This window comes from Elaeis guineensis, chromosome 9 (genome assembly GCF_000442705.2).
Source record: "Elaeis guineensis isolate ETL-2024a chromosome 9, EG11, whole genome shotgun sequence".
NCBI classification, from domain to species: domain Eukaryota; kingdom Viridiplantae; phylum Streptophyta; class Magnoliopsida; order Arecales; family Arecaceae; genus Elaeis; species Elaeis guineensis.
The window spans coordinates 27,512,353-27,535,085 of record NC_026001.2 but is presented as its reverse complement, the minus strand read 5'-3'; the positions used below and the strand labels follow the sequence as shown (position 1 = coordinate 27,535,085).

Below are 22,733 nucleotides of genomic sequence, written 5' to 3'. Positions count from 1 at the left end.
GGATGAGAAAGTTATTAAGGTGATCAAGAAAATGCCTTTTTGTTACGTTACTTCGATCATGCTTCCTTACATGACCACCTGGTTTACCAAAATTCAAAAGGTTTAAGTTCTTTTCTCAAAAAAAAAAATAATAATAATAATTAAGAAGACAGTTGTCTACAAATACCCCAATAAAATAATAGCAACGTGTTCCTCTAAGTTACCAGGTGTGGCAAATGCCACCGATCCCTGGTTATTTGTGTGTGAACGGTGAAAGGTACACCGTAGACTTGGTAGTCAAAGGGAAAAGACGCCACTTCCCAATGGAGCTGTTGAGAAAGCCCTCTGCTCGGTGACCAGGAGAGCTTATAAGCACACCCTCTCCGAGTGTCTCTTCTTCCTCCCATTCTTTGATTTGGCTCGCCGAGATCGAAACCGAGCTGTCATGGACGTAGAGGAGCTCTCTGGTTTCAGGCTCCCCCCTGCGGGCTGGAATCGATCCTCTTTAGCTATGGAATCCTCTAGCCTCCACTCAGGTTTATTACTCTCTCTCTCTCTCTCTCTATCTCTAGAAGAAAAATTTCACCTTGCGGATGGATTCTTTCTATCATGTGGACGAATTTCTAATATATTCGTTTCTGAACTGAATTGTGCCCTTGGGTTGAGTTTTTTATCCAGTAATTTCTTGAGTTTTCTTTTTTTCATCAGTTGTTTCACTGATTTTTTTTTTTTTCTTTGTACTGTTTCATATCTGGCTGTTTTGTTGCTAGTTTCTTTGGGGTTCTTCAGGATGCCTTGTCAGGTTTTTGTCTAATTGATAATGTTTGTCTAATATCTCCCACTTTCTATTGTGATGATTGTATTCTTAAGTTCGTTTGTGTGTCCTTGGTTGAACTGGATCATGCGTTTCAAAAGTTTAGATGCTATTTTTCTTGGAGCTTGAAGTTCTGACCAATCCATTTTTCTTGTGGACTAGTTGATGGTTGACTAGAAATTGGTCAGATTGTTGTTAATTGACTAATATATACTAATGCTCACAGATATTACGAGAGCTCATCTCTACCGCTGCGTTGGATGTAATCATGAGGATATACCCAAGCATGATCTTGGTTGTGTTGTGGCAGTTAGAAATTTCTTCTGATGTTGGTGTATTATCCCTCACCTTTTTCTTTTCTTTCTTTAGATAATATGTTTTTCTTTTAGAAGGCAGGGTTTGATAATTTTGAAAACAGGGTTACTTCCTGTCCGTTTTGTAACTTAAAATGGGAGACTGATATTGTATTTCATTTCTTTAGGAGAAAACGGCACATAGTTAGCAAGTTCATGCTTGTTGACTAATTGCTCATAATAGAAACTTGAATTATCAGTCAGAAAACAATAATATTAGGACATGGGGCTTATATGCTTGATGCTCACAATGTTTATATGATACTGGCTAGAATGTATGGAGATTAATACATAAAGTCAGAGTAAGAGAAATCAATGGATCTTATGATGGATTATTTCATAAATGGATTTGATATAAGATGCAGAAGGATTCATATATCTGTGAAACATGTAAAAGGGGTAAAATACGAGAGAGAGAGAGAGAGAGAGAGAGAGAGAGAGAGAGAGAGAGAGAGAGAATTCTTTCTGCTAATTTTGTACTTATGAGTTCTCGTGAGAATCTGTCTCTTAATTGAAGTAAATAATACTCAATTAGTAGGTCAACAGCGTTCAGGTCTGGTGTTTAGCATTTCATGCTAGAAAAAAACAAACAAGAAAAAAAAAGTTATCCAATTTAACTTTGCCTGACCCTTTCTAGACCCTTTCTTCTTTCATACCATTTAATTCCCTACTCTCTCAGAAAACCTATTGGTGATTTTTTAACACCCCCAAGCTCATCCATTGATGCTAAGACTTCTTGATGGCCTTTATGAGCAAACTAGCTAAATGCAGGGATGTTGGACGTAATTCAAAATAAATCAGAAAAATTCAGAAACTATGAATGAGAATTATGTTCAAAACCAACTAATATAGAGCTCAATAGTCTTTTTGAATGTTGAGTTACAAAATTAAGAAAGAATAAAGGAGAACTTTGACAAAAGGCATCCTTGGCAGTGCCCTTAGAGCATTATTGCCCTCTTGTGTAGAGTGGAGGGTTTTAATGCTCCCAAGGCACTACAGATCCCCGTCTTAGCCCGGCTCCCTCTAAGTGCAGCACAAGCATGTGGAAGATGATAACTTGGTTGACTCCTTCAGTTGTCCAGAAATAAAGCTTTTAAAATATGAATGTATGGGGAAATATTGTAGGAAGGTGTGGCAAAGAGAGAGAATATAAGGAAAATATTAGGTAAAAAGCTATTGCAATTGGGAGTATCGAGAAAGAGCTCAAACATGATCTCTAATTTGTGAGCACCTGGTTCATGTTACTCCCAACTAGGCTTAAAGGTCTAATTATGTCCAAGCCCATTAAGGCTGTAATAAGTGCTTGCAGGTTATGTGTAGATATAGCTGTTAGCCTGACAACACTGCCCAAAATCAATCAAAAATGGTGGCAGCCTAAAAAGATAGGTTATCCAAATGTATACAGTTTGTTTGTGGCATAACTCATGGTCGTGACATGTCACATGCACAGCCGAGCCAATCGTGAATGAGCATGTGCATGTAAGCTAAAATGCCTACAGGCCCGCTTATCCAACTATAGCCTACCAATTCAGGAAGTAATAAATGCAACTTCACATGCACTAATTCTTCTGTTATGGGACTATAGGTTTTTAAAGAACAAGTTGAATTATTAAAAGCTTTAAACAATTGAACTTTTCCATCAAAAAATCCAGAAAATGGTTTAAAATATTTTAACATTAAGCATCATATACCAAGGAATTCATTTTAATCTCTTTAGATTAGAAAAATTTGGTATGTTTCTATCTCCTTAAGATGACACCAAAGTGAGGCATTGTTTTGTTGCAATCTTGATTACAATTTCCAATTTTCTGAAATAAGGCACAGGAAATTTGGTCATATATTACAACTATTGATCTATTTTAAGATTTAATTGCATATGCTCTGTAATTTCTTGGATGCATGACTTAGTTTTTCTCTATCATAAGTTGGCTTGTATATTAATTGATGCATCTGATCAAATGGCCTCAAGACTGTAAGCAGTGCTTTAATGTTGTGGAATGATTTGCTGTGTCTTCACAGAAGCAACAACTCCATAACTTCCATATTATTAAAGCTGCATAATGGCTATTTCTTGGACTGTTGTCATGGCCTTTTGACACTTGGATACATAATACCAGATATTTTGTAAAGTCTAACAGAAGCATGTTCGACATTGGATTATGCAGGCAGCGATGATGATACCTGGGAATATTTTCCATGCCCCTTCTGCAATGTTGATGTTGAAATTCCTTCTCTCTGTAGCCATTTACAAGAGGAGCACTGCTTTGACATGGAAAATACGGTATGAGCATTTTAATCCATATCAGATATCTGTAATTTTTTTTGGTTCTATTTAAGGAATAACTTCGATCTTTTCTTGCATTGGAATATTAATTTTCTACTAGAACCAATTAAAAAAAGCATTCTGAAGAATGATATAACTCAATAACCTGTGATTTGCTGAAATGGTCAGTCATTTGGATTGTGGGATTCTACACCATACAATTTTGGCATATTCAAGAATTAAGAAAAGACTACTCGGTCTGGATTTAGAAGGTTCTAATGGTTTCCATTTGTTGAATAAAAGTTAATATTCTCTTTAAATTAACTTTTTGTTTTTCTGACAAATTTAACAGGTATTATTTCTGGCAATGGTTATCTATAGGGCTAAGCAAATAACTGAAATCCAAAAAAATCCATCTAATCCAACCCAATAAACATCGGTTTTGGTCGGTTGAAAGACATAAATCAGGTGGAATCGGGTTGAGGTTTGTAAAAAATCAATTATTTACGATCGGATTCGGTTTCTACACTTTTAATCTGTATAAAACCAAACCTAATCGATATAGTATTTCACAAACTCACTTTCATTTTGGGACGGCGTCGTTTAGACTTCAATACTTCATTCTAAAAAATATTGTCACCCATTTGGATTCATAGGAATATTAATGTTGAATTATTGATGGAAGCATATCAATTTGAGATAATTTTAAAGTGAAAGCTTTCAAATGTGGTTGCTTTCAGATGAGTAAATCTTTTTTTTTTCTATTTTATTTTATATAATTTCAAAAATAAGTCTAAAATTTGTAACTTATAAGGTTTAGACTTTCTTTGCATTAAATTAATAAAAAAAAAAGCAAACAAACTTGAGTGGACCAACATTGGACTTAAAATCAATATTAGATCAATATTGAAGTCCAAACCAGCACAATCTACCCAAACTCATTACAAACCGTTCATTTCGGTTTCAAGCAGTTTATACATGATAAACGATCGGTAGCAGGTTGAATTTTTTTTCAATCCAATTGGATTCAGTCGGATGAAATTTTTCTCACGACCCGACCGAACCCGACCCGTGCTCAGCCCTAGTTATCTGTTCTCAGCTTCTCATCCCTTATTATAGTTGATAATTCAGTAGGTAACTTATAAGTCATTCACCACCCATGTGATGAATTGAAAAAAATTAAAATGGAAAGAACCATATTCTGTTATGTGAATATAATTACAACAATTTTCACATATTAGGAAATGCTTATTTCCAGCTGCAATTTTTTTTCTTCAAACAGTATTTTTCTGTTATTTATATAATGATTGAATGGTATTATTTTGTTGTCTTGAGTGTGAATCCATTGGTTGTCATCGGAATTAGCTGAAGAAACATTGAATCTAGTGTTTCATGCAGATAAGCAGCAAATGTTCTTTGAAAAACCCTAGTGGGGACTGGAGAGTCTACAGCATGAGAGGAGCTTTTGCAATGAGAAGGAGGATTTCTATTTGGAGTCTTTAGAGATCTTGAGGGTTGTTTCCATGATAAGGACCCAAGGGATGATGGCTACAAACATAAGAATATCTTAATTCGAGATGGAGAAGTTTGATGGTACAAGGTGCTTCAATTTGTGGCAGTAAAGGGAATAAGATCTATTGTTATGGCAGGATCTCCACAGGGCATTGTAGGAGGATAATCAATGATGACTAGAAAGAGATTGAGTTGAAGGTGGCAAGAACTATCTGTCCATGTCTTGCTGATCAAGTGTTGGACAACATGACTGATGAAGAAAAGCTTTCAAAAGTTCAAAGTAGTGGAGATGACTTGAGAACTAATATACTACAAAGTCTTGATGACATATTCTTTCACAATGGGAAGTTCAACTTGTTGTAGATGAAGGTGCAACTCTTTTAGGGAACAACAATACCTTCAACAAGATCATTAATTGATTGTTCAAGGTGGATGAGTAGATGTAGGAAGTAGATTAAGCATTGTTTCTTTTGGGGTCTCTTCCTCATCATCTCTAGAGGAATAGTACAACAATAACAATGGAGGAGACTGTGACATCTTTGTTGCCTAATAACAAGATGAGGGAAAAGTTTATGTTTGATGAGTTGCAATCTAAGAAACCATTGGCGAAGGACAAGGAATGTGAGCAATTGACTATTAAGGGTAAGTGACATATTTTAATGCAAGAAAGAGTTTTGTCATATTGAAATATTCTATCCTATGAGGAAAGGGCACTTTCATTGGAAAATGCTGAGTCTTCAACCCAAGCAAGTGTTGCTTTGGAGGGCTCTATTGACAATAGTACTAGTGTGTCTATTACCCTTATACTAATGCATGGTCTCGACTTAGGTCATGTGTTTCTTATGTGTCTGCATAGGGAATGATTGGAGATCTCCCAACCGTATGACAGTAAGATGGTTATGACTGCAAAATAACAGGCTGTGGGAACATCAAGATGTCAATATTCAAACCCTAACCAATGTTAGCAAAGTCCCTTAGTTGAAATGAACTTTATCTTCACCGGGGGAGATGGGGAGAAAAAGGAAGAGAGAGGGAGGGAGGGAGGAAGGGAAAGAGAGAAAGGGAGAAAGGCCAAAGACTCCCTTGCTTGGTGAGGTGCTTCGAGAGTCCGAATAGGGAGAGGGAAAGGGAGAGAGGGACTCACCTGCTTGAGCAACTGAGGGCTTTGGGGAGGGTTTTGAATAGGGAAATCAGCGATTAGGGTTTTCAAATGGGGAGGGCTTTGAACTGAGAGGAGGAGAGTGACTCACCTTGATTGACTGACAAGGATTTCGAACAGCAGAATCGTGATTAGGGCTTCAATTGGGAAGGCTGCCTCTTATATATTGAACAAGGTGCTAAACCATGTCAGTAACCAACTTATCCGGTTTGGTATGCCCGAAATGGCTAGTTCAGCATAATTCAGCTTTATGAAAATCAAGGGTTTAAAGGTGGTGATGGAAGGCAAAAGGTTAAAAATATTGGGTAGTTAAAAGTTTATGTTCAAGTTGAGTTGAGAAATGATGGATCTTCTAAGGGCAAGATGGTGCATTATCTTTGAAGAGAAAAGAAAGAGGAAGGTCAAGGTTGTGAAAGTAGGGTATCTTTAGCTTCACTAGTGATAAATGGAGGTTTAAAGGGTTTCCTAACAATTTATTTTGTTATAAGCAGAGTAAGATTGCATCCTTGGGTTAGAAAGAGTTCAGCTGGACAACGTCACTAGGCAGTAATAATAATGGGGTCCTCTTAAAAGGGAGTGGTTGATAATGATAATAGGAATCCTAAATCGACTTGGATTCAAAACAAACCAAGGTGGAGAATCTTGGAAATATTTCTTTTTCAACATTTGATGGCAAAAACCATAAGTTAATAGAATTTATTTGTCTAATGTACAAATGGAAACAAAAGAAGTCAAAAGAAGAGTGCGAGGATGTTCTCAATGTTGCAGATGGAAAAGTGAAAGTTAGCTTTGCATAAGCAAAGGAGTGGATTCCATGTGTTTAATGAGGAAAGGAGATAAGCAAGTGATGAGTTTCGACACTCGAATATACATTGAAAGTTGGCTGACAATGCAGGTTGATTAGAATGTAGGAGAGTGCATCTTTCCACTTGGAATTCTCTCATATCACTGAGCCTCTTTTAGGATGGTTGTCAGCTGCGGGTTATGTTCACGTTAGTGTTGATAGTTCAGATTTTTTCTATTGGATCCCATGGTTAAGATTGTTTTTATCAATTTCTATAGGAATTGTAATTACCCAAGTCTTCACATATTTCTTTCAGTTCTAGAACCCTTGTCATTGGAAGAGTCCAATCACCAACACCATGACCAGCTCCCAGTCATTCCCAAAAGGACCTGTGCTGCAGTGGCTCTAGCCACACATAGGTCATGGATTGGTGGGCTTTAATAATATTTTTAGCAATCTAGGATCAAGGTTTTAAATCCTGTGGGACGGAGGTGTCCCGGTATCTTCATGGAACGGGACGTCCCGCTGTCCCATCCTGTCCTAGCAGTTGTTCCGATTATGCATCTCAGTAAATATTTTGTATCTCTCTCCCTTTCTTTTCTCTTTTTTTCTTTTTTCTTTTCTTCTTTTCTTTCTTTTCTTCTTTTCTTTCTTTTCTTCTACCTTCTTTTCTTTCCTTTCTTTTCGTCATCCTCTTCTTTCTTTTTTTCCTTTTTCTTCTTTCTTCTCTTTCCAATCTTTCTTTTTTCCTTCCTTTCTTTTTCTTTTTCCTTGCTTTCTTTCTTTTGTTTTTCTTCTTCTTCTTTCCTTTCACTTTTCCCTTTTTCCATCTTTTGTTCTTTTTTTCCTTTTTCTTCTTCGTCTCCTATATAGATGGATTTCGGAGTCCCGACCCCATTCCGGTCCCGTTTTCTTATAGGAACAGGTTGGGACCCCCCTCCCCTCCCCCCCAAAATCGGGATGTAAAACCATGCCTAGGACTTCACCTTTAGGGGCTAGCCAAAAGGTTATCAGTGAAGTTCTTGGAACTTGGTTAGGTATCCCATACCTCCCCAGTGCACACCCTGTTTGTGACTAAACTTGCTGGTCTTGTAAGAATATTTTAAAGGAACCATGGATCAAGGGTGTGCAGAAAGAAAGCAATGGATTTTTTTGAAAGAGGTTAGAGAGGAGGATGAAGCATGAGAAAGGCTTTGACAACAAGAAATGGATGTTTTCTCTGGAGGCTTTAGTGATCTTGTGATTTATTTTCTATAAAAGATAGAAACCAAGAAACCAGCCATTGTACTCAATACTTTTTGTACCTTTGTGAGAAAACAAGCAAGGAGATGTGCTGCTTCTCCTTTCCCTCTTTCATATAAAAAATACTTTTAAGAGATCCCAACCGTGCAATAGAAAATGAAAAGTTTGGGATATTAGAGAGAGAAAGAAAGAACAGGAAGAGTAGAGGGGATGAAGAGAATACTCATTCTACACTTAAGATAGATGGTTTAGCCTCGTTTCATATATTTTTTTTTACTATCTATTATCCCTTCAATTTCAAACCATTTATGATCTATTTACTACTTTAGTCTTCCAAGTTTGATGATCCTTATGAATTACAGGTCTTCAATTGTTACTCGTCCCTATTGTACCAAATTGCCAATATTCTCTGTGCCTGAGAAGGAGAACATAGAAAACATGGAAGCAAAAATAGTTGTTCGTTTCCATTCTAATCAAGATGCTTGGATGTTAGATGCTTGTTAAGTACCATCCTCCCCCATTTTGAGATTTGGTGATTTAAGATGGAAAGTTAGCTGTCTCTTCATTCTTTGTTACACAATGATGTTTCTGTTAAAACTTGTTAGTAAGATTTGCCATCTCAGTTCTGTACCCCGTACCAGTACTATCCATTATAGTGTTGATTCGCAATATGATACAAGACGGTAAGGCGTACTGAGTGTCAGTACTGTATGAGATTGCATATCAATTCGGCATCAGTATGGTATGATGCCGACTAGTATGGCAAACCTTGCCTATCAAATATCATTACATGCATTGAACTTAAATTATCATGCTCAAGTATTTCTTTTCAATTATCTCCACATGGTTCATCTCTATCCTTGTGTCATTGTTTAATCTATGCAAGCACATTCGGTTTTCTATTTTAATTATTATTGCACATTTCTCCTTTCAGGTATGCCCTGTTTGTGCAGCCAATCCAGGGAAGGATATGATTGAGCATTTTACAGTGCAGCATTCACAGTTACTGAAGGTATCATGCAAATGCCTAATCTAATTGTTAAGAAGGAAAATCAGTATCTGTCAAAGCATTTGAATTTTCAGGCATTTCTATCTTTTGCAGAGGAGGAAGTCCCAGAAAACAAGTTTATGGACTAATAATTCCTATGTGGTAGAGAAGGAACCATATGATGTTTGCTCCTTTCTTGAAGTGGACTCAGTGAACTGCCAGAGCAAAATTACACCTGATTCTGCTCCTGATCCACTACTCTCATCATTTATTGGCAGTATAACTTTCCCAAGTATGAACTCTCTGGAAGAAAACTCTACTGATGTTGGATCTACCTCTTTACATGGTCAAAGGTATTTTCTTCCTAATTTATATTTAATTAGAAAGATATTGAGCTCCTGGAACGTGGGCACGTCATAAATTTAAAAGGAATGTTTTCCACATCTATGGTGCATTTATTAATTTATTTTATAATAAATTCATTACGTTTATATCATAATTTAGGGTGAATGACATTATAATCCTTGTACCACTTAATGCATGCACTGATTTCTGTGGCCAGAAATGCTTGTTTCTGTGACAACAGAGGTATGTGCAAGGAAGAGCTGGGAAATGTTAAAGCCAGGAAAGGAACTCGATGAGCCTATGTATAGCTTGAACACGTATTAGCATTTTATTCTATTCCAAGCATACATTGGACAACATGCATCTTTTTGTATTGATATAAGGCTTATTAAAGCTAGGAAAGGAAGGTCCTACAAGAACTGATAGTGTAGGGTTCCGGATCACTTTGCGCATGAAAAACCTCTTGTTATGATGCTTTAGAGTTCTTATCTGCAAAGATTAATGGAATGTAGAGAGCCTGGTTCAGAGATATAATGTCTGGCAATATGCTAAGTCGTAGAGTCAAAACATTTCCTTCACCTTACTTTCTGTCCAATTTGCTCCATGAAAGTATTTGCACTTCATTGTTGGTCTTGAAGACTTCAAAGAATTTAACTGTCTTCAAGGTGGCCAATAGATTCTCTCTGAACTTATTTTTTGCTATAAACAAAATGTTGCATTACAAATTGCTAAGTTCTTCTTTAGAATTGTGGTTTCATGGACCATCAGGTCAGAGCTGGATGGTAAAGTTCATAACTCAGTTTCGCTGGCTATATGGAAGAAATGTGCATCATGCTGTAACACTCTGGTTTCTATCATTTGTGGGCTGATGGGAATTGGGAAGATTGAAATGACCAATATAAGCTTGGAAAACCCATTATATTTCATTGTAGAATACCCTAGGAAACCATAGGATGTAGTTTCACTTCATGGTAAGTTTTTTTTATAGGTACAGTTCAATTAGTTGAGGCATCTTGTTCTTATAGCCATTAGCTACAAAGCATGGTGGCTTTGTTCCATTACTAGTTCTGGGAAAAATGAGAAATAGAAGCTTATGTCAATCAAATTCCAGTAAGTTTAAGATGTGACTGATGCTAGTACGGTGCTGATGTAGATCATGATAAAGGGCCAAAAAAAATTTCAAGAAGATGTCCTGGTAATGTTGCATTTTAAAAAGGAATTCATGTTAGAGCCCAGATAAATGGGACGTTGCAAGGTCGAGAAACTGAAGGGTTCTAATGCCTTCCTACTGGAACTTTAAATGGAGATCTATATTAGTCCAATCTTCAAATGTGTTTGGATTTCTTTCTACCGCATTGGTGATGCTCAGAATTTTAGGTATTGTCTAAAGAATATGTATTGCCAAACAAGATGGATAACCTTGATGCGAGGGATGCAGCGTTTAGAGAAGGCAGCTGATATGTTTGATTCCTGATGGCATATGCATTTTCTGGAGAGGAGTTGACAAAATTAGATACTAAAAGGTTTAGTCATTCCATCAAGCTCTCATAGAACTGTAGCTCTCTCCAATCTAGGAAACACTGATGCAGGATCTGTTATAGGCAATGAAGCAGCAAATCAGAAAATTACTTGATAAATCACGTTTAGATAGTCATTTGAGAATCTTGAAACCTAAAAAATAATTTAAAACCAGAAAGTAAAGAGAACATGTCTAGACCAAAGGTGTGCTGTGCATTGTCCCAAAAAAAAAGTTATGTCGTCCCACTTGTGCAAGTCATTGACGAGTTTGCTCCAAATTACAATTGATCCCAACTGTCCGAATGGCCTTCTTATGTAGCATGACCTTGTGGAGATAGATGGCCTGATAATTTCTTCAATTACCTGCAATAAAACTTTGAAAATGATCAAGTGATACGGAAAACAAAGGCAAAATGATGGTAGGAAAGTGGGAACATGATGGAAGAGAAACAGAGGTTTGTCATGGGAATGGGCACAAAAACTGAGAGAATATTGGCTCTCTCTATTAACACCTAGAGTCTGGGACGACGCCCAAGCCAATGGCCGCCACTTAAGTAAGCAGTTATTGTTTGAAAAAAGCTGCATTTCGTTGTCAATGGCTAGCCTAGTTGCCCAAATAAATCTGAGTACAAATATGGAGAGCTAGTCAAAAACGAAACCACACAAACGCAACTCAAGTATACAACCAGCTAGCCTATGCTTGTATTCTTTGCATTCGCATATCTGCATGGCATGGCAGGCCGAGCCAAGCCACACACATGCAGCATATGCCTTTGCCCCAAAAACCCACAGGCCCACCTAGGCTCCGCTAGTTGAAGAAGGTATAAATGCAAGGTGGCCTTGCATTTACATTTCCTATGTGAGACTAAATAAATGAGCAGAAAAGTCCCAAAGCTTTAATGTTTCGATTTTTCCAGCTTGATTTAGTGCTCTCTCAAATAGCAAACGCTGAAAAGGCCCTACAAAATAAGGAGAAAAATTAGAAAATTATTAATTAATTCAAGATCTTGTAAAATCATTGTAACAATCCAGAACCTTATCCAAAAAAATCTAGTTGGATGGTGTTATTTGGGTTCTTTAGCCTTGTACAAGGCCTTATACGAGTACTCATAATTTACCTAATACATAGCTGATGTGGGACTAAATGCATGCCCACATGGGTCCTCGTAGTCATAATAACTTACAAAATGTTTTCCTATTAAAATCTTTGAATAATTTCTGCAATTAATGTATGGTAGAGAGTAGATAGGGCTTGGGTTTGGTATTGCAAGTTGGGTAATCTTGTGGGAAGCTTAGAAATGTGATGCTTCTGTCATAGTTTATGGGGTTCCTGTTAGAGGTAATTTGTGAGAAACAAGAAACTAATATGACTGAAAATTGTGTTTTCGAGCTTATAAATTAATATGGACAAAGTTTTTAAAATTAAAAAGGCTGAAATAGCAGAACTTGGGTCAGAGGCATGGTAGCCTGCTAGGCATTATCTGAAGTGTTATTGCCTCTTTTGTGTTGTGTAAATGGGTGCTAATGCTCCCAAGGTAACCCCAGCTCTTCCTTGGCACAGTGCTTGCATGTGAAATGGTATGGCCCATTCGATTCTTTTAGTTTCTTGAAAAAAGCCTTCAGAATGATGCAAAAATATGGGAAAAATAGGGAAATAAAACATTAGAAGTGGAAGATGTTAAGAAAGCTATCTGCAGGGAGCTCCAGGGGAGAATAGAGCTATCAGTCTCTATATAAAGAATAGCTGGACTTGTGCTCTAGTTTATATAGTCTAGGTAATTTCCAAAACAACCTCCAACAGCAAGTCACAAGTCAATTGAGGCTGCAATAAGTGATTGAGGATGATGTCAAGGGAGCTCTTGAAATAGAGTCTCATAATGGCTAGAACAGTAACACTCCCCCTAATAGAGTCTCATAATGTCAAGGGACGGGTGGTGCCGCATGGGGAGGGGGGAGGGGAGGAGGGTAGTTTTGTTCAGAAATTTTATTACAAGATTATCAAAGTAGTGATAATCTGGATAGCCATTTCTCCTCTTGGTAATCCAGATTACCTCATGGGAGGTAATCTGGATTGCCAAGGCAATCTGGATTACCAACCCAAAAAGTGTATCAAACGTGGTAATCCAGATAACCACATTAAATTACTAGCAATCTGGATAGATTGTCAGCTACCAAACGCAATCTTAAGATTAAGCTGGAACAAGTCTCTAGTAAATCTTGCAACTAAGGAAAGATAAATAGTCCAAATATAAGTGCGCCATTCAAATGCATGCAACCAGCCTGGCCTAGCACAGCTTGAAATGCATCTTGCATGGTGCAGTCAGCTGAGCCAAGCCAAGCATGAGCACATGTGCATGCGTGAAAAAAAGGCCCATGGACCCGCTATTTCAATAAGAATCTACTGGTTGGAAAGTCATACATGCAATTTTGCTTGAATAAATTCTTCCAGTGTGGGAATGAAGGTTTGAAAGAAGAAGTAATAAGTACAATGGCTGTAATGGTTGAACTTTTCCAACCAAAAATAAGGAAAATTTGTTGGAGTTTATCTAAAAGTAAATATCATATAACTGTTCATAAGATTTAGGGAAGAAGAAAAACTATATTTGTGTGTATACACACATGAAAGTACCATTTTAAAGAATTTTTTTATGCCTGTGTCCTTGCAGACGGCAATTTAATTTTTCTGGAATTTCAATTCTTCTATTCTAACTTGCGCAGATTCACTAGCATTATCCAATTATAAAGTATTATTGAGAGTGGCATATGATATTGAAAACAACATGATAGATATCATCATCCATATCAGAGAAAAAATCCTTGCATAAGTCTATATAACCTGGAGAATCTTTGAAATTGCAATGTGGTGAATGTCGGATTGCATATAGAGATGAGGTTGAGACTGTTGTGGCAGAAAAGTGAACTAAATGATGGAAGGGCAAGTTATGGTGCGATCGTGTAGAAATTAGGGTTACAATGCTGGATAAAATCATGATGCTACAGATAAAAAGAGACAAAGTTATGCCTTGCATGGAGAGAATGCAGCATAACCATGTATGATGAAATGTGGGCCAAGGATGGAGCTTGGAGATTGCTGTAATCTGAAAAGCGTGTTGATAGGGTACAGTTGATCTTGTTTGCTTTAGGATTAGCTTAGGACTTTACGGCATGGTTGACCCAGTGAAGAAATGCTCGTCTGGCTGATATATTCAAGTACCAAACCTACAGTAGCATTATTAATGATGATTTTTCAACACTTTCCATCTCATGCAAAACAAGATTTTAGCATTCGTCTTAGACTTACCTTGGCTTTTTGAGTTCAAAGCACAGAGCTATTATAATAAAACTTGTTTGATTGCTTCTTTCACAGCTTGGAGCCGTCCTTGTCCCATGAAGTTTTGGAGCAGGACTATGAAGAGAGAATACAGAGAGTTGAGTTTGTTCAACAGATGCTTATATCAACCATTTTTTAAGATTCTCTTCGGTCTTCCGGTCCATTAAAGTTGGTGGTCAAGCTCTTATTTATGCTCCCACTTGAAGTTGTTCCGGCACATCTGGTGTACGGTTACTATTCATGATTGTTTACATTTTGATATGGTGTGCAATTAATTATGTCAACTATGTAAATTTATATGCTTCAGCCAAGACATAACAAATGGATGTATCAATTCCGCACTTCGCATCATGCAATGCAGAAAGAGAACTCAGCCAAACATATATAATAGTTATTGCAAGTTTTCAGATTAGTAGCTGTATGTTACCAATTTTATCTTAATGCATGCATACTCGATCAATTTTATCCTCCATATTCTCCTGCAGCTCAGAGTTGAAGCATGTTACTGATTTATTAACGGGAGTGAATGTAATCTAAGCTATCCAGTGGCGGGGAAATACGTTTCGAGCTTATTTTAAGCTGTCTTCAGATTAGCATCTGCAGATCAATTAACTGCTCTCAAATTATGGAATTTTTTTTCCCGAAAATGAAGTAGTGCAGCATTTACTAAGAGCACTATTTAAAATTAAATTGTATACAATAGAGCATCTGTTGTCTAGTTCCTTATTTAAATTTGATTTCTACCTTCTGCTTTGACATGCTCAATGCTAATAAAAACTGTCCGATGCCACTATTTTATGCCAGTTATTTTGAAACGTATGCAAATTTTTCACCGAGTGAGAGATAGGTTTCTCTTCTTTCAACCCGATTGAGGTCCTACTGCTACTAATGAAAAATCAAATTCCTATACATCTTAATACCATCAAGGTGTACTGTGTATCTCATTTGATGTGCTTCTCCAAGAATTTTCTATGCAAGTTCTGAATTCATGTCTACACAAATTCTATTTTGAAATCTCAAAGAACCATTATCATGGATTCGAAACTCAGATTGATCATCTGATTCTAATTTTTTTATCTTCAATAATTATGGATCATTACTTTGAACGATTTTAATCTTTTCTATAAGTATTGGCTGAATTTTCATATTTGCTAGTCGCATTAGTAAATCATACATTCAAATCTCTAATTCAAGTTTTCTTATGTTTTCCAAGATTTTTCATTGATTTATGATCAAGACGGCCAAGTTTCCTACAGACTTCTGCTCAAGGTGTTGACAACGATATTAGCCTTTTTCAGAATGATAATTAATTATCAAATCATAACCTTTTGATAATTCTAACCATCTTCTCTATCTCATATTTAATTCTAATTGAGTAAATATATATTTCAAACTATTGTGATCTACAAAAACTTCGCATTGTACATCATAAAGATAATATCTCTAGATTTTAAGAGTGAAGACTACTGCCGCTAACTCTAAATCATGCGTAGTATAATTTTGCTTATATAATTTTGATTATTTACAAACATAAGCCACTATTTTATCATATTATATTAGTACACATTTAAGATCCTATCTAAAAGCATCACTATAGATTGTAAATCCTTCACTGCCCGAAAGTATAGTGAGAATAGGTGCATAAACTAATCTTCTCTTTAGCTCTTACAATCTTTGCTCACAATCCTAAGTCCATTCAAACTTGACTCTTTTTTGAGTTAGATAAGTCAAAAACATAGATATATTAGAAAATTCTTCTACAAATCTCCTATAGTAGCTTGCTATTCCTATAAAACTGTGTATTTCTGATATATTTGTTGGCCTATTCCACTATACCATAACTTTTATCTTCTTTAGATCCACAAAGATTCCATTGTTAGATACAATATATCCCAAAAATGCTACTTCATCCAACCAAAATTCATACTTCTTCAATTTAGCATTAAAGTTTCTCATTTCTTAGGATCTGCAATATACATTTTAAATGTTCCTCATACTCCATTGTACTTTTAGAGTAAAATCAAGATATCATTAATGAATACTACCATAAGTTGATCCAGAAAAGAATTAATTACTCTATTTATTAAATCCTTAAAAGCTGTTAGAGTATTTGTCAAGCCAAATGGTATTACTAAGAATTCATAATGTTCATAACGAGTTCGGAAGGCAATTTTAGGTATATCATATGCTTGGATTTTCAATTGATGATACCCTAATTGAAAATCAATCTTAGAGAAAACCTAAGGACCTTGTAATTGATCCAACAAACTTCGATTCAAGATAAAGAATATTTATTTCTTATTGTACTTTACTCAACTCTCTGTAATCAATATAAAGTCTCATATTTCCATCTTTCTTTTTCATGAATAATACTAGCTAGAGCTCCTCAAGATGACACACTAGGTCAAAAAAAAAATCTTCTCCAACAATTCTTGCCATTATGTTTTTAATTTTTTCAACTCAATAGGAGCCATCCGATAAGAAGCTTTGAAAATTGGATCCAAATTTGGCACTAGATCAATGGCAAACTCAATTTTTTTATTTGATGACAACCCAGGAAGATCCTTGAGAAATACATTTGAAAAAATTTATTCATTACAAAGATATCTTCCATCTAGATTCCTCCTATCAAGTGTTTTTTACTGTAGCTAAGTACCTTCTATATCCCTTTGTCATCATTCCTTTGGCTTGCAGAGTCGAGATTATATGTAAAGAGGTTAACTCCTGTGCTTTCATAAAATTAAATTTTGGTTCATGAGAATCTTGAAGTTCACATACTTCTTATGACAGTAAATTGAGATATGATAAACAGCAAGCTAATCCATCCCTAGTATTATATCAAAATCCCACGTATCTAATATTATTAAATTGGCAAGCAACTCTCTATCTCCTATTCTGACTTTACAGGATTCGTATATAATGTGAGCACTTATCATACCTCCTACTGATGTAAATGAATGCATGATGCTAGAATCAAATAAAATATAAGCAAAAAAGCCGGATACTAAAATGGTACCTATCACCACTATTTTGACCTTCATCCTTGTTTTGTCCATTCAAAGTCCTTGAACCAAATAGGTTCCCAATCCTTCACAGACAGTTAGCGACTTTATGATCCATCTAACCATAATTAAAAAATAGGCACCTCTAATCCAACAGCAATTCTTATCAACATGATTTCTATCATATCTGGGGCATCGCTCACCATCAGTCTAATGAGTCTTATTTTTTATTGTCCTTTTGGTTGAATCTCTGATGTTTTTACTATTTTTTCTTTGCATATCACCAGATTTGGCTCTCTTCTTTTGATTCCTTTATCTTTCTACAGGTTCTTCATTAACCTCTCTTTCATTATCAATACTTATTTATCATATTCACGTAAGTAATCAACTCATATGGCACCACCTATTTTTGTATTTCATCATCAGTCCCATCTCAAATTTATGAACTCATTCTCACTCATCATCAACTAATCTAAGAGCAAATTTAGCTAACTTTATAAATTTTACTTTATATTCAGTCACACTCATACTCTTTTATTTCAAATAAATAAATTCTTATTTTTTTTGGATCCTTACGCTCTCAGAAAAATACTGATTATAAAATGCTATCCAAAATCTCTCCCAGGTGAGTCATTCCCCATCTTATTTATTTGCATTATAATCTTTGCCATTGGTTGAATGCTTCACCTTATAACAAATAAGTTACATAATGAATTTTTTCATCATCGTGATACTCCAAGATGGCAAATGCTCTCTCCATCTCCAAATCAAATTGTCGGCTTCCAAGGGTTTGATAGTCTCCTTGAAGTGGGTGGGGCTAGCATTTTAAACTTATTTCGTAGAGATAGTAATCCAAAAGGGGAGGTGAATTAGGTTTCTTAAAAATAAAATTTAACTTTAAAAAGTTTGTGCCCAAAAATAATTAAAATAGTATAAATAAAGTGATAAATAAGAAATTAAACCTACAGCGAAAATAATAAGAAAATAAAATAATCACAATCACAAATAAATCAATTTTATAGTAGTTTGATACTAAACTCAGTATCTATATCTATTCCTCAAGTAAATTCGCTTGAGAATTCCAACTATAACTTCTTCAAGAGTATAGTTTGATTGTTCTAAGATTTACAATCCAACCAAATTGATTTTATTGGCTCACCAACTAAAATCTTACAATTGATTATTTTGTATAAACTGCAAAGGAATTTTAATAGTCATGAAGTTAGATAAAGAAATTGAATTTAAACCTAGGGAACTAAATGAGTTTTACGACCTCTTCTTCTTCATACTGACAGCCTTCAAAAAGAGAGCAGGAAATACTATGATGACAAATTAGTGATAAACAATGTACTTGAAAAGGAACAAATGTCAACCTTATAAACTGAGAACAACAATCTGATTATCATTTCTTGAGACAAATGTCAATCTTAATATGCTCTCTTCATGGCCTGAACTCTCCAATGTTTCACCATTCTTTCTTTTTTTCTTCTTTCCTTTTGCCCAATTCAATACTCTATATTGTTCATTAAAATGCCATCAGTGTAAGTGCGGCATCTCAAGAACAACTCCTGATATAACATTCAAACATTATTTGGAAGCTTTAAAATGTTCGAGGGGGACATGATGTATTCTCTGTCTCAAAAATGTTATAGATCCTCAATAATCATGGACAAGAAAAGAAAAATTCAGATAAATATAAAATAAAGTGCATACCTTCTATTTAAAAATGTGGACTTGCCATTATTGGACATCAATTAAAAGTGCAAAAAGATTCATGGAATTTTTGTTAAATACCAGCAAGTCTTCTCTATGCTATCGATTATACTACCATGAAAGACAAAAAGAAAAAAGAAAAAGAAAAATGCTGCCATGGAAAAAGGTGATCATGGTTGCTTGAAATTAAGCTTTGAATCCATCTTCTTCAGTTGATCCGAAGCTCTCCTGAGATAGGCCAATTGAGAGAAATTTCTATCTAGAGTTAAGAAAATAGAGGATAACTGATTACTTTTAGCAAATATAACAGTTCATTACCTTCTCGTCTTGTTGTCAGAGTCTCTATATTGGGGCACTTCTGCAGCAGATCTTTTATCAATACTATATTCCTTTGACCACATGATACCAATGTCACATGCTTTGCATTATGGAATGTTGGTAGGCAACTAAATGAACCCTGCTGTTTGTAGTAAGCCTGTCAAGATACGCAAGATACAGAATTGAGGTACCGAAACACAAACTCATAAATAATTGTTATATTATAATCAAGTGACCGTATCAGAAAAGCAAATTGCAAGAAAATCTTGGCAGGCACGATTCTCTTGAACTATTTGCTTGTTTTTTCTTACTCTGAAAGAAAAACTGAAAGATGCCCCATTATGCTTCATTTCAACAGGGGAAGAATGCACTTGCTCAATGCTAAGTAATCAGTTTACGAGAATATAAACTAAGAAGTGAAGATGGTGAATGAGCTTGTTTTGAATAACAAGATTTTAACTTGGTTTTTTGCTGTCTCAGTATGTTGGTGTTTCAAGTTTGTCCAAAAATTACGTCGGCATTTGTCTTACTCACATACAGTAAGGTTGGATGCTAGTGTGAGGCTCGCCTTCCAAACACTGGAGTTTCCAATGACAAAGTAGGGCCCTATGGAGGTTTCGATTGGTATATGAAGTTTTATAACATAAGAAAGAAAAAGTCCCTGAATCAGATGCCATTATTTTTAGGCAATGAGATGCCTTTTTTTTTTTCAGCAAGATAATATTGTCTTTACAAACAGTTCCCAAGGCCTCCATGAATGTTTGTCCAGTATCTTTTATGATGTGATCAGAACATGGAGAAAAAAAAATAATTCGCACATCAAGGGATACCAACTTCTGTAAAATTATTCTAGATTAAAAGGAGGACCAAAGCAGTTTCAAGTAAGAGAGAATTATGCAATGTTACTTCAGCAGGCCAGATTGTTTAATTAGGGGGCGCAATTACTGTAAGTTGCTTAGAATATGATCAAGATTAACAATTTTTATCATTTTTAATGAGAAGAAGATCATTATATTCTTCTTCATTAAAATAAGATCAATTGTTACTAAAGATAGGTCCAAGTAAAAGGTTGTTCTTTCGTCTAACCTGCAGTTGTGTTAGCGAAATTGTTACCACTCTTGCATTAAAATTGAAAGAAGCATACCTCAAGGTTCCACCAAGGCAGAGTTATCGAAGTAGCATTTTGAATCGCTCGAAGGACTCCAAGCAAAGCATCACAACTCCAGTTTCCACGGTAGATGTCAATCGAAGCATGTCTAAGAAGCATGTCTAAGAGAAGGCAGGTTCTCCAACTTGCAATCACGAGAAAAACCTTGTCTATAATCAAACGATTCTAGACTTGGAGCGGCAACACGGATGCCTCGAAATACGCCGCAATCGTGTAATGTCAAGTGCTTCAGTCTGCTAAAGGAGATATTGACGGAATCAAAACTGCAGCCGACGATGGAAAGCTTTTCAAGCAATGAACAAGCATCAGAAGGTGGTTCGAATGCACTAAAAGGTTCACACATCCCCGAAATAGACAGCCTCCGCAGCATTCCAAAGACGATGATAATGCTAGGGTTTTCATTAACGATCCCTGATGTGGGTGATGAGGACGAGTGCGGAAGATAGGAGAGAGACTGTTCCTCGGCACGGCACTGGGCTGCAAAATTGAACCACTCACGCGGAGAAATACGAATCTGTTGATGTATGTCCTCATAGATCACAATGCGAAGCTCCCGTGTTCTCCAAGTTCGGAGCTCAAGGACCCTGCGCGCGAAATGGAAAAGGCGCCAGTTTTGGTCGCTGGTGGGAGGGAAGTCTCTTGCATCGAAGTACAAATCAGGCATGGCCTTCCACAGATTCTTCCATGTTGAAGAGAGCACGCTCAACTGCACGGCTTGCCTCACCCCGGTGAAGAAAAGGATGCGCTCGAGGATATCTGATGGGAGCCTGCTGATCCTATCTACACCACCGGCGTTGCGGGTTCCCATGATATGTTCCCTGCTCTCTCTCCCTTTTAGGTTTTCTCTTTTATAACTCGGAGTCGGAGAGGAAGAAGAATTCCGGAAAAGTAGAAACTCATCAATATTTTGATTTCCCTTCTTTTATTATGGTTCAGAGTTGGAGAGCAATACTTTAGGTTTTTTCTCTTTTATGACTCGGAGTTGGAGCGGAATTCCAGAAAACTAGAAACTGATCAATATTTTGATTTTTTTTTTTTTTAATGGTTCAGAGTTGGAGAGCGAGAGGAACCCTGGAAACGGGAAATATTGCAGAATCCGATTTTCTTGAGAAAATATCAATCGAATTCGTATTTCAATTTTGGATGGCAATGGGTGGTTGTTCGTTTTCTATAAATAAAATCATCAAATCTTCGACTTTAATTCCAACAATTGTATCACGTCCCAAATCTGAAACGTAACACAGTCATGCTACCGAGAGATGGAATCCACGATAACACGAAGCCAATCAATCAGTTAAAATTCATCAAAAATAAGTTATAAAAAAAAAAATTTAATTTCATCATTCATCAAGTAAATAAATCAATATTGGATCAGAGTGACTAAATCCAAAAGATAATACTAAACCAATATATCAAAATTCATTAGTAGTTGATTACAAGTCCATAATAATCCTATAAATTCAATTTCAAATGCAAATCTCCATGCTTACTGGTGTAGATCCTCCAACCTACATCATCATTATTTCTTAACCTTATTTGTCTAGACAGAAAAAAAAAAAAAAAAAGATATGAGCTACATCAGCTCAGTAAGTAAACCTTACACTATCTTACCCAGATCAAGCATAAGTTTATACATACATCAATAAATCATTTAGAGAAGATGATTATCATTGAAACATAAAATTTTTATAATAACAATATATCATAAATCAATAATGCTCTTGCACATGCATAAATCATACAATTTACATAAATATAATTTTCAATGCATAGTATAAACAAATTCAGAAATTATGTCAACTTCGTATATAAAGTCATAATCATTTGTCATTCTTTTCATATCATGATTTTTAATAATTTTCTCAGACTAAATGCTAAGATCACTATTATACCCATGATAGGACCATAATCATGTACCAACTATTATTACCTATTGATAGGGTCGTATACTAACTACTATTACCCATTGGCAGGGTCGTATACCAATTACTATTACCCACTGGTAGGATCATATATCAATTACTATTATCTACTGGCAGGGTCATATATAGCTATCTGAGAGCCTTTTTCCATGTTTCTTAAGATATGCATTCTTAAATCATATTTCATCGAATCACATTTTCTTAAATCATGCATAAATAAGATACTAGATAATTTTATAAAATTCATAATCTATAAATAATTTTTAACAGTAAAACAATCATGAAATCATTCCTTTTATAATCAGACATACATTTTATAAAT

At 35.7% G+C, this 22,733-nt stretch overlaps 2 protein-coding genes across 2 annotated transcripts; one reads left to right on the top strand and one right to left on the bottom strand.

Moving 5' to 3' along the window:
• Positions 1-274: 274 nt before the first annotated feature.
• On the top strand, positions 275-14,700 carry LOC105033748 (protein DEHYDRATION-INDUCED 19 homolog 6). Its single transcript, XM_010908655.3, has 5 exons — positions 275-515; positions 3,312-3,427; positions 9,041-9,118; positions 9,209-9,447; positions 14,325-14,700. Exons 1-5 carry the CDS (start codon positions 425-427, stop codon positions 14,425-14,427), a joined length of 627 nt encoding a protein of 208 aa, XP_010906957.2. The 5' UTR covers positions 275-424; the 3' UTR covers positions 14,428-14,700.
• Positions 14,701-18,964: 4,264 nt separating this feature from the next.
• On the bottom strand, positions 18,965-21,333 carry LOC105033749 (MEIOTIC F-BOX protein MOF-like). Its single transcript, XM_073243803.1, is given in 4 exon segments — positions 18,965-19,231; positions 19,322-19,478; positions 20,466-20,594; positions 20,596-21,333. Coding segments are annotated over 4 exon segments (1,008 nt in total). The 5' UTR covers positions 21,298-21,333; the 3' UTR covers positions 18,965-19,211.
• Positions 21,334-22,733: the final 1,400 nt, after the last annotated feature.

Excerpts from the sequence above, each read along its gene's own strand:
- LOC105033748 (XM_010908655.3), top strand. The coding sequence starts at position 425 with ATGGACGTAGAGGAGCTCTCTGGTTTCAGGCTCCCCCCTGCGGGCTGG. Across the intron at positions 9,119-9,208 it reads AGCATTCACAGTTACTGAAG|AGGAGGAAGTCCCAGAAAAC; the intron begins GTATCATGCAAA and ends TATCTTTTGCAG. Across the intron at positions 9,448-14,324 it reads ACCTCTTTACATGGTCAAAG|CTTGGAGCCGTCCTTGTCCC; the intron begins GTATTTTCTTCC and ends CTTCTTTCACAG.